Source organism: Ananas comosus, linkage group 18 (genome assembly GCF_001540865.1).
Source record: "Ananas comosus cultivar F153 linkage group 18, ASM154086v1, whole genome shotgun sequence".
In the NCBI taxonomy this organism is placed as follows: domain Eukaryota; kingdom Viridiplantae; phylum Streptophyta; class Magnoliopsida; order Poales; family Bromeliaceae; genus Ananas; species Ananas comosus.
Window position 1 is genome coordinate 7,445,952 of NC_033638.1, and position 11,499 is coordinate 7,457,450.

Consider the following 11,499-nt stretch of genomic DNA (forward strand, 5'->3'; position numbering starts at 1 on the left):
AAGCATATCTTTCTTAATAGCGTGATTTATTATTTTAAATTTTTCAGATACATATTTGGCAATCATATAAAATATGGCCTAAAATTTAAAAATAATTTTAAAAAATTATAACTTTTTCTAAAAATTATTACGTGTATTTGCACGTACATTTTACTAGTATAAGTCTAACCATATTATAATTTGATAAAAAAAAAAATCTTACGCACGTGTACAGAATTTGCCCTCCTGCGATTGGGCCCCACATAATGGACAATTTGACCGTTTTACTTCCCGTTGTCACGTGTCGGCGACTAAACGGCGATCTTTAACGGCGTGGACCCACTCAACTTTAGACGCGTTCAAAACATTCCAATCCCCACTCCGTTTTCCCCGCCGTTTCCTTCCCCCTTCCCCGGCCCCCTCCCCCACTTTCTTTTTCTTTTTTTTTCCTCTCCTTCCTATAAATACTCCTCCCCTCCCACCCCTCAACACAAAAACCTCCGATTCCAAATCCACGAGAGAAAGAGAAAGAATCGGAGCCATTCATCGACTCGCCGATCGTAGCTGTTTCGATATCGATCCGATGGCCCGTGCTCTGTTCAATCCCCGCCTCGTCGTCGCTTCCCTCGCCGAGGGTGCCGCCCTTGTATCGCGCAGGTATACAAAATTTAAGTATAATTCGATAAGTTCTGAAAGCTTAAGCTGTTAGATAACGGTGTTTTAATATTTTTATGTTCAACAGATATGCTGCTGCTGCAGCCGCGGCGGAAGCGGGGGTGAAAGTTAGGGCAGCGGAGGATAAGGCGGTGGCGGTGGTGATAGGGAGGAAGGCGGAGTCGGCGGCCGCAGAAGCGGCATGGGTGCCGGATCCGGTGACCGGGTACTACCGGCCCGGGAACCGGGCGGTGGCCGTCGATGCGGCGGAGATGAGGGAGATGTTTCTCCCTCGAAGGGCCCGCGAATAGATCCCCACGCAAAATCCTTTATTAGCCTTCTTTGGTTGTTAGGCCCAGTTTGAAAATACCTTGTCCAAAACTCCAAACACATCAATATCAATATATTAAAAATTTTCGTACTAAATTTCGATACAACTTTGCAACTGTCGTGATCTCTAGAGTATTAAAATGGATACTTTTTTTGGACAACTTATTTTCAAACTTTATCCGGTAATTGGAGTGAGATGATTATTGACATTTGGGTGGGAATTATGATTTTTAGAGATAAGTAGTGGGAAACGATATATTATCAATATAATATTTACTATTATCAGCGCAAAATGTTCGTGTACTAAAACCGGTGCTACAAATAGAAGATTATTTCGGAGATCATCCACATATGAATTCTAAGAACAGAAGCTCTCATTTTCTAATTTTCATTCATGTCTTTGAAGATTTTGGTATTGTGTTTTTCTTCTATTGATAATGCCAAAACAGCTCTTGAGTTATACCTACAGCACTTTTTTATCTTTTAACTTTTTTACATAAAAACTTGTAATATTCAATAGACATACAATATAGTGAAATATTTAGAAAAACATAATATATTCAACTTTCGAATTATTCTTTTAGAATAGAATTAATTATTTACTAAATAAAACATATTATTCTATCAAATTATAAGTTTTCAATCCTTTCAAGAAGTTGAAATTAGACTAATCTTATAATAATTTTTTTTAAAAAAATCTATCACGGTAAATAATTTATTACTAAATAATTTATTTTAACACACAAACAGAACCTTAGTATAGGTAAATAGGATAATAGATCTTTTTTGCGGTATGGATTTGTAAAGCATAAGAGCATCAGTTTGTCGAAAAATACCAATTTCATTTGTCACGCCGCCTAAACATAAGAAAGGATAAAGTATAAAAAATTTAAGTAAAAAAATAAGAAAAATATAAATCTTACATGGCACTCACTACATGAGAGACTAAAAGCCTCTTTGGAATTTGATAAGACTAATAAAAAGGCAGTAGCTTTTGAACGAGTGGACAGTAAAATATTCTATCAAATAACCAAATTCCAACCATTCACATTGAAAAAAAATTCTATCAAATAACCAAATTCCAACCATTCACATTGAAAAAAAGAAAGAGAAAAAAAGCCCCACTGAATTGCTAAACTTGACCAATATTATTTCAAACAAAGGAACCAAGAGAAAATGAATTTAAATCTTTATTCAGCAATTTGATTAGTTACCATATGTTATAACATTTCATTGGTGTTCTAAGTTGGCCCCTTTTCTTGAAATGAAAAATAAAAGTTTCGAATTAAAACTTACACCTCTTTTATCCTTTGCCAAAATTAAATGCTCTAGATGTTTTGACTCTTTTTTTTTTTGAGAGAGAGAGAAAGAGAATAGTAAAATATTACCGGCTTTATTTATTTTTAAAAAATAAATTTAATTAAAAATATAAAATAATTATTTTCAACCTTAAAATTTTGGATACCTACCATCAGAAACTTCTTTACTAGCGTAAAGACGGTCAATTAGACATTTTGATTATTTAAGAACTTAAACACTTCATTCTGCTTCTCAAGCAAAGAAGTAAAGGAAAACTCAATTATGAAGAAGAAAAAGATGTATCGTTCTAGAAGAGTTGCAGAAGAAAAATATGGTAATACTTTAAACAAGAAATTTGGCGGTAGTTAGAAGCACGAACTTCAAATTCGAGCTGTATCAGTTAAGATTAGTTTGCGAGAACATAATCTAAATGTTAATTGAATCCCCAGCAATATTTCTCCATTTTTTTGGGGGGTGGGGGGGGGGGGGTTAAGGATCAAAATGCCATTTTGTGACTAATAATAAAATCCAATGCAGATATTGTGAACGACTAGTTACTTAATAAAGCAGTACCAACCAAATTCGGCTTTAAAAAAGGCTACTTAGGCATCAATCATTGTTCGGGTGGCAAAATGATACATGAATGTACATCCTATGAGGTGAGCAAGGACAATGCGGAAACAAGAGCACATGCTGAGTAGAGATGTCAACAGGTCGGATTCGGGACGAATTTTTAAAAATCCGAATCCGTACCCGACTCCAAACTCGAGACCGAATCACGAACCCGGGATTTTAAAAATCCATATCCAAACTCGAACCCGACCAAAAATCCGAAACCGAACCCGAACCCGAAAATTTGAACATGAAATAATAATTTTTTTTTCAATATTTCAAATATATTATATTAAATCTAAAATTTAAAATACACATTCAAATATAACACCAAATATATATATTAATATATATAGTATATATATATATATATATATATATATATATATATAATACAAATAAATTCGGGTTTGGGTCGGGTACAGTCAAAATCCATATCCGAATTCGTATCCATCGGGTTTCTATTTTTGATATCCATATTCGAATCCATATTCATTTAGCATCGGATATATCCGTTTCATTCGGATTTGGGTTCGGATAAAATTTCGGATATCCATACCCATTGACATCTTTAATGCCGAGACACAATTGAATTATAATTCTATTTTTTTAAGTAGTAAAATACTTAGTTTTTTAAAAATATCTGTCTTTCTTTCTTTTTCTTCTTTTTTTTTTTTACATATATAGTCATAAAACGTGAAGGTCCAAAAATAGTAACAAAGAACTAGACTTATTCATCTTCGAGCAGAAAGATAGGCATTACACGGGCTTTGCGAGTAAAAGCGCTTAGCCCGTGACAAGAACCAACCAAATTCGGCTTTAAAAAGCTACTTAGGCATCAATCGTTGTTGGGGTGACAAGAAGATATATACATGAATGTATATCCTATGAGGTGAGCAAGTACATTGTGGAAACAAGAGCACATGCCTCAACAATTATTAGGAATTTTATTTCCTTAATAGTGGGTCTTCTCTCTAAAATCTCATTAGCTTTCCTAGCTTCTCTACCCAATCCACCCCTAAATTGTTCTGAAACTACTTATAGAGCGCAACAAGACACAAAGGATATATGACTTAATAGTAAGGTAAAATCGTACAGAACTTATCTAAACTGTGAAATATTATAAATCGACTACCCAACTTTCCGAATATTTGGATTTATTATCTAATTTTTTAATTTATTTAATTTGAGTCACTTAACGATACTTTTAACTTTAAATTTTAAGTAAATTATTCATCTTTACAGATTGAATTAGCATATTTCATACTGTTCTGGCAACTATGAATTTATTAAAATAATTTTGCTTAAATTTTAAAATAAAGTACATTTAGCTTAATTAAATCGAAATTGTGATAGTTAAATTAAAATTTTAAAATATTAAATTGCTAAGACTTCGTTTGAGATTGCGGGGAGATTGCGTTACGTGCGGGGAGAAAGTACGTTGGAAAAATACTCTGTTTGTTTCCGTACGTAATATTGCGTTCCGCATATTGCGATGAGTTGGTTACGCTATATTTTCTGCGGCCCCACCAGAGAACGCAGAAACATATCCCTATATACTTTTTCCACAACTCCATTTTATCTTAGATAGGCCTTAATACCAAACTAAGCCTAACTCAAAATGACCCATAGTTCACATAAATTCAGTATGTTTTCACCTTAAAAAGTATTCCACTGGAAAGGTACCTGAATGGAGCGTGGGAATTCAAGTCCCAGATGGAAAACCCTCTTAGGATTCCTTTTGAGTTGTAAAAATATTGCATTACGCGTCATTGAAATATTGCATTACGCGTCATTAAAAAGAATGAATTAGTTATTATACATTTTCACCAGTCCCACCCAAAAACGAAAAATCATTTTTCTATATGCTAAGAAGCATATTACAAAACTTACCTATAATACACTATTGGTATTTTAAAATAGATACTTCATGCGGCTCCAATAATCCCAGCTCCAATAATCCCGCATCAAATGGTCAAAAAACTATAAAACGTAAAATAGATACTTCATGCGGCTCCAATAATGAATAATCCCAGCTTCGATGGTCGCAAAGCTATAAATAAAAATGTAAGAACCAAAGGTTCTCCTAATAATAACTAGACTTCAGTATTTTAGATTTGTAATTTGAATTTAACGAATTATTAGTACTAGTAAATACTAGAGCTAATTAGCTAATCGAAAGTACAAGTCTTACATAAACATTTTAGGCAGATAGTTTGAGCTCAACGAATTATTATTGCCAACAAGTTTGGTCGTTACATATTTGAATTATAACTTTGTTTATTTTACCACATTAATCTTACTTTACCACATGCAATACTATAGTAATTCAGTATTCACATGTTTTACAGGACAATTTTTAATTATTGTCAATTAAAATTACCATTTTATCCATAAATTAAACCGCTTATCTCGTAAAATACAACACTCATCCAACTTAAATCCTCGATATGATGAAATATTGTAAAATTCGTCGAAAGATTACTCAGAAACAAGAAAAACTAGCATCCGTGTTGCCGCATCGGACAATCGGTATTTAACTAAACAAGGTAGCAAATAAATTTAAGTTTTCCAAATAATAATGCAAATAAGGACATACTTAACGATGGTCATTATCAGCATTAGAAAAAGTTTCTCAAAACTTAAAACTCTTTCCAACCTAATTAATTAATTTAAATATGCAACATTATATATTATTCATAAACAACTATGAAAAGAGACACTTTTTTTAATTTAACCAAAGTAATGAACATGAGTTTTGACTAAATCAATCAATGCTAGCATTATGGCTCAATTTGGTCAAGCAAAAGAGGCAATGCATCATCTAGAAGATCTTAGAATAATGACTTACTAGTTCTTTGCTGCAGTGGAAACCCCATAAAGAGCTTTTTGGACCCATAAAGTAGAACCTTGCTGCTGCAACAGGAAGCTGCTGCAGGGATTTTAATGAAAAGGGTACTAATACACCAAATATCGTATAAATCATTTAAAAGCCGATTTAATATCACAAACATATCTCTCATTATGTGTAAATAAGAACAGGAGCAAGATTATCTCGTTGCGAATTTGAAACTCACACGACTTAGATCGTAGATTAAATCTACTAGCGAAAAAAAATCAAAATTATTAAGACTGAAGAATCGCTAAACAAATCAACACCTATATTGCGGCCACGAAGGAAAAACCCCTTCCTATATAGGTTGTTACCAGATAATTAGTTTTCATATGCATAACTAGTGGCTCTTTCAGGAGTTTCTTAACAATAATCACCAGTAAAACTTGAGATGTTACAAATCTACAAAATTTTATTGATACAGCATGTCAGAGTAACTAAGAAAACAATGCATTAGATAGAAAATGAAAATGAGCTACTTAGCTGAAAAACCATTCATGACAATCATATGCAATATTGGTGATTAGCATAGGTTGATCCGAGGAAGTGTCGCTATGGTAGGGGAAAAGTATTCAAAAATTCTTAAAGAAATTTGGACCAGGAAATTTACCATCCATCAAATAGGAAAGCAACAGAAAAATCCAAAAGAAGAAATAAGTGTTGGAAAATTCATAAGGAATTTAAACCAGGAAATTTTACCAGCCACCAAATAGGAAAATAATGGAAAATTCCAAAAAGAAGAATCAACCATGCTATTCCTAGCCATCCAGCAGATCTACAGACAAGAAAGCTTATTCTAGGGCAAAAATTGGCTGTACATTGCCCCTCCAGTCTAGCATCCATATTGCAGTTCAGTTGGACATGAAATTAATTTCATGTACAAGGTTTGAATTTAGATTCGCATCAGTAGTGAGATTTCAATTATTCAGTATAAAAGATAAGTCCCATATTTATTCATACCTTGGTTGAAGTATGATTCTTGACATGTAAGTTGTATTACTCGTAACATTTTTTGAACTCATTTAAAGACATCATTTTAATGTTGCAAGAATCAATTCCTTTTTCTTTCCAAGGAAAACGTCCTTGTAATGTTGCAAGAACCAAGTATCAATTGAATTTGATTGGTTTTAGTTCAGAACAATTAATTGAATTCAATGAGAGGTGTACGTTGTTGCTTTGAAATTAGGTGGACTTTAATTGAATTGTATTGACTTTTAAGTCTCTTCAGAAGAGATGTCAGAGTTTCATGTTCCTCAAGAGATTAAATATTGCGGAGGTTAGCCTATCATTCAAGAAGCCTGATCTATATCCCACCAGGAGGCTGCTAATTGCTTTTTAATCACTGAACAATTATTATTACTAAATAAAAGGATGACAATATGCGCATTCATAGGCATACTAGTAGTCTAGTACTAAACTAGATTAACGATAAAAATTATCAATCGATATCGTCAATTGATATCATCTTTTCAATCCGAAATCTTTCTTTAGAGCTCCGAAACCATCATCTCCACCCCAAAATGTCCTGTTCTTTTCGCTTAAAGGTGGAAAGCCTATCCCAATTGACTCCTGGAATCAAAAAGAACAAAAACATGGTCCAATTCTAGAGTTGAGAAATCCACTAAGCATGCGCTCCAGTCTTATCTGCTTATCCAATTGTGTGCAAATTTATGTAAGCAAATGGTTAACTAAGGGGTACATGTATAGAGGCACGGAATACCAATGACCAAAAACAGATCCCTTGTGAATTTAACCTAAAGGAATGGCCATCCCCTCGAATGCCACAAACCCCAAAACCACATTAGGCACATTTTCACCATCCAGTATATAGTTTCTCCCAACAACCACCATCCAATCGATTTCCGGTCTGAGTAGAAAACTGAAAAACCAAGATGGTTTCGGCCATTTCACTTAACAATCTCCCAATTGTATCAAAATGGAAAAACCAAAACCAGCTAAAACAGGGGCTTCTTACTACATTGTTAAGTAACAAGAATCCTACCCAGTATATGACATGCAAGAATTTTTCCACCTATCATCTTCTGCTTTTGGGTTGATCAGAGCACTTTGAATAAGCATCACAGTACACAAACCTGGTATTAACTATACTATAATCGTAGATAAAAGATGCCGATATTAAATATTTCATCATAAACATAGTGAGAAATGATTAGATGGGTTTTGTACATCACCCTAAAAATCCATAAATAAACGTAAATCCGTGCTTATTTAGCAACTCAGAGAGACTCCCTACCGCTACTACTACTACAGAGAAGCGATAAATAGATTGTGAAAGGGGCCAACTTTACCGACGAGGACGACGGAATCGAAGGCCTAATCCCTCAATCCAACAGCCTCACATCCAGAGCCCCTTCCTCCCCACGCCGTGGCCGGTGCCAGTCCCGCTGCCGCTGCCCGGAAGAGCGAGGGCGTTCACACAGTCCAATCCACAGCCACATTGCGGGCACTCGTAGAAGTTTTCGATGGGGAAGTTGGCGGAGGCAATCCCGACGGAGAAGTCGAGCTCGTCGCCGCGGCGCTCGACCTCGATGATGTTGATCCAGAAGAGGAGCACCTTGACGCTGACGCCGTGGAGGTTGTAGAGGCGGTCGCGGGAGATGACGCCGGAGATGGTGGACTGGTACCGGAGCTGGTACGAGCCCTCGAGGGAGAAGCTACAGGTGCCGTCGAAGTACGCGGAGAACTCGCCCGTGCTGGGGTCGAGGTCGTAGCCGAGGGCGCCCTTGGGGAGGAGGCCGATGGGGAAATCGTAGGACTCGAGCACCTCGTACGCGGTGAGATTGGACGACGACGAGGAGGAGGAGGAGGAGAGGGGTGAGCTCGCCGCGGAGGAGACGGCGCCGAGGAGGAGGAGGAGGAGGAGGGGGAGAAAGGAGGAGGAGAGGGGCGCCATTGGAGAGGTGGAGGGGGTCGATAGGGTTTTGTCGCACGTGTGGGAGAAGGAGGGGGGAGTAGAAGAGGGGACTAGAAAATGGGGGACTTTTATAGATGAAAAAAATGGGGCACGTGTGGAGAGATTGGGACACGTGGCGGATTCTCGGCGGAGTGGTAGTTGGGACATGGTCGCATGGGATTCGGATAGAGAGTTGCATACGACGGTATCGAATTATCTACAACTTGGATGCATACAACCCTAGTCGCCACATGTATGAAGCCACGTGGGTCATTTCTATTGGCCAATTTCAAGCATCGGATACACCTAGGGTTGTAGACAATTTGATCGCCGACTCGGTTTAAAAAGCGAGCTGGGATGCGACAAAACTGTACCGAGATTGGTGCGATGGAGACCACACAAATAAATGAGAAAATTGCTACGTGAACATTTATATATAGGAGAATAATTGCGGACAGAAAATTTAAGGGCATAGTTTGGGGACTATGCGGATCAGCGCCACCTGGCCAATCCAATAGCCATGGATGAAAAAATAAAAAATTTTGTATTTTTGGAAAGAGAGAAAAAGCAACTGAGATTCGTGACTGTCGAATCAGCCACGTTGTGCCGATCTGTATAGTCCCAAACTAATTAGTTTGTAAACTATACCTATAAAATTTGTCTTATAATTACGGGTAAAAATTGTATGGGCATCCTCTCCGAATTAAGGGATGCAGATGGGTGCCGCGTGGCCCGCGTGCACCCATCTTCACCCTTCTCTCCCCTTCGCCAACTTCTCTCTCTCTCTCTCAAAAACGGAGCGTGCAAAAAAATTATTTTTTTTTTTTGAGTTTTCGAGGGTCGTCCGCGCGCCCATCGGCATCGTCCCCAAACAACTTGTTTGGGGACGATGCCCAGAAAATTTTTGCCCATTAATTACTAGGTCCCAGTTAGTCAGGGGGTAATAAATATTGAGAAAACTTTTAAATTCTTTAGGTAGTTTATTATTGCAAAATAATCGAAAACAAAAGTAAAATTATATTAGTTTGTAGTACTGTTATTTTCAAAAATAATTTAAATTATATTTGATTAACTATATAGAACAACAAAAAAGCAGTAAAAAAATAATAGTTAAATTTCATATAAATATAATTTAATAAAAATATCAAATTAATTTTTTATAATATTTAAGTATGATTTATTATAATATATAAATATAAATAATATGTTTTAGTACAGTACAATTAATAATTTTATAGAAAAATAATTTAATATAATACAAAAAATGTTATATCTGTATAATTTAGTTTTTAATTCAATCTAATATTAATAAAGCTTGAAATTAAATTTTGAAGTAGCATTTTTTTCACCAAATTGTGAAATAGATTATCTCAATTATTCTGAGATAATCGAGAATGGCAAAGTTTGACCGAAATAAAAATATTCCGACCAAAAATCATTCCATTTGGCAAAAAATCCGAAATAATTTTAGTTATTTCCACTTGTTTTTGAACCAAATGAGATTTTAGAGTTTACAAAAGTACAAATGAGTTTCAACATAAAAAAAAAAAAGTTGGTAAGATTAGAGAAAGAAGTAGAATCTTTGGATAGATAGATTGTACATCTCACACCTTGGTGTGTTTGTCTTTTCGAAAGTAAATAAAAGTAATTTTGGTCCGTAAATGCGCACTTTTGTTGTTTAGTTCACTATAACTTTACTTTTCAGTTAAAATTCAAACTTTCTAAAATAACATATTGACGTCAACTCACCTGTGTGAAAAAAATATAAAACAATAATAAATATTAATTCATCTCTTATATTTGTGATTTTATGTCAATTATTTTTTACTAAATAAATCGTAGAATCGTGAAAACTTGAGTTTCACAACTATACGAAATAAACTGTGAAGAAAGTTAGTTTTTACTAGTACTCTAGTTTACTTGGAAATCTATTTCAATCCAAACATTCTCTTTAATATGACAAACTAATTATATTGCTCAATATATAATGCGAAGATGCTGAATAGATCTCTCTCCTCTTAGAATGCACAAATTTTTTAAATATTTTCGTATTAAAAAAATAAAGACCAAGGCCTTGTTTGATGTTGTGTTTATTTTTTATTTACAATTTTTTTTATATATATAAATAGGTATAAGAATGGATAGTAAATTGCTTACAATTCTTTCGTTCAAATTATTTATTTGATAACAAAAATAAAATATTAAAAATATTTTTTTGCTTTAATTTTTTAAAAAATTAATTGCTTAGCAGAATATATTCTAAGCTAATCAATGATAATATAAAAAAAATTATTCATCCAACACATCAAATTATACAGAATTAATATTTAAATAAAAAAGAAATGATTCATCCAACGGGCGTAATTCTCTGTAATTTCGTGCGCAAAAATTTTTCTGCACGGAAACAAATTTTTACCGTTCATTAAAGGCAGGATTAATGGGAACGCCACGTGGACGGTGAGGATTAATCTGGGCCGTTGTATTGGACTCGGATCCTAACGATCGATTCGAAAGTCGAACCGAACCCGCGAAATTCGAAAACCCGCTACCCGTTCCCTCTCCATTTCCCGCGCGATGTTTTATCCTCCTCTACCTCAAACGCTCAAAACAACGGCGCCACCAACCTTCATCGTCCCCAACAATGGCGACCTCCTCCTCCGCCGAGGACGTCTCCTCCCTCCTCTCCCTCCTCTCCTCCTCCCCCTCCCCCTCCCCATCCCTCCTCCGCTCCCTCCTCCGCTCCCCGCGCCTCCTCCCCCTCCTCCCCAACCTCGACCCCTCCCTCCTCCTCTCCCTCCTCGACCTCCTCGCCTCCGAC

The 11,499-nt window shown here is 35.7% G+C and overlaps 2 protein-coding genes across 2 annotated transcripts; one reads left to right on the top strand and one right to left on the bottom strand.

The window, feature by feature from the left end:
• LOC109723742 (late embryogenesis abundant protein Lea5-like) lies at positions 470 to 1,354 on the top strand. Its single transcript, XM_020252220.1, has 2 exons — positions 470 to 636; positions 722 to 1,354. The coding sequence occupies exons 1-2, from the start codon at positions 563 to 565 to the stop codon at positions 942 to 944; spliced, it is 297 nt and encodes a 98-aa protein (XP_020107809.1). The 5' UTR covers positions 470 to 562; the 3' UTR covers positions 945 to 1,354.
• LOC109724464 lies at positions 7,867 to 8,754 on the bottom strand. Its single transcript, XM_020253301.1, has one exon. It carries the CDS (start codon positions 8,679 to 8,681, stop codon positions 8,124 to 8,126), a length of 558 nt encoding a protein of 185 aa, XP_020108890.1. The 5' UTR covers positions 8,682 to 8,754; the 3' UTR covers positions 7,867 to 8,123.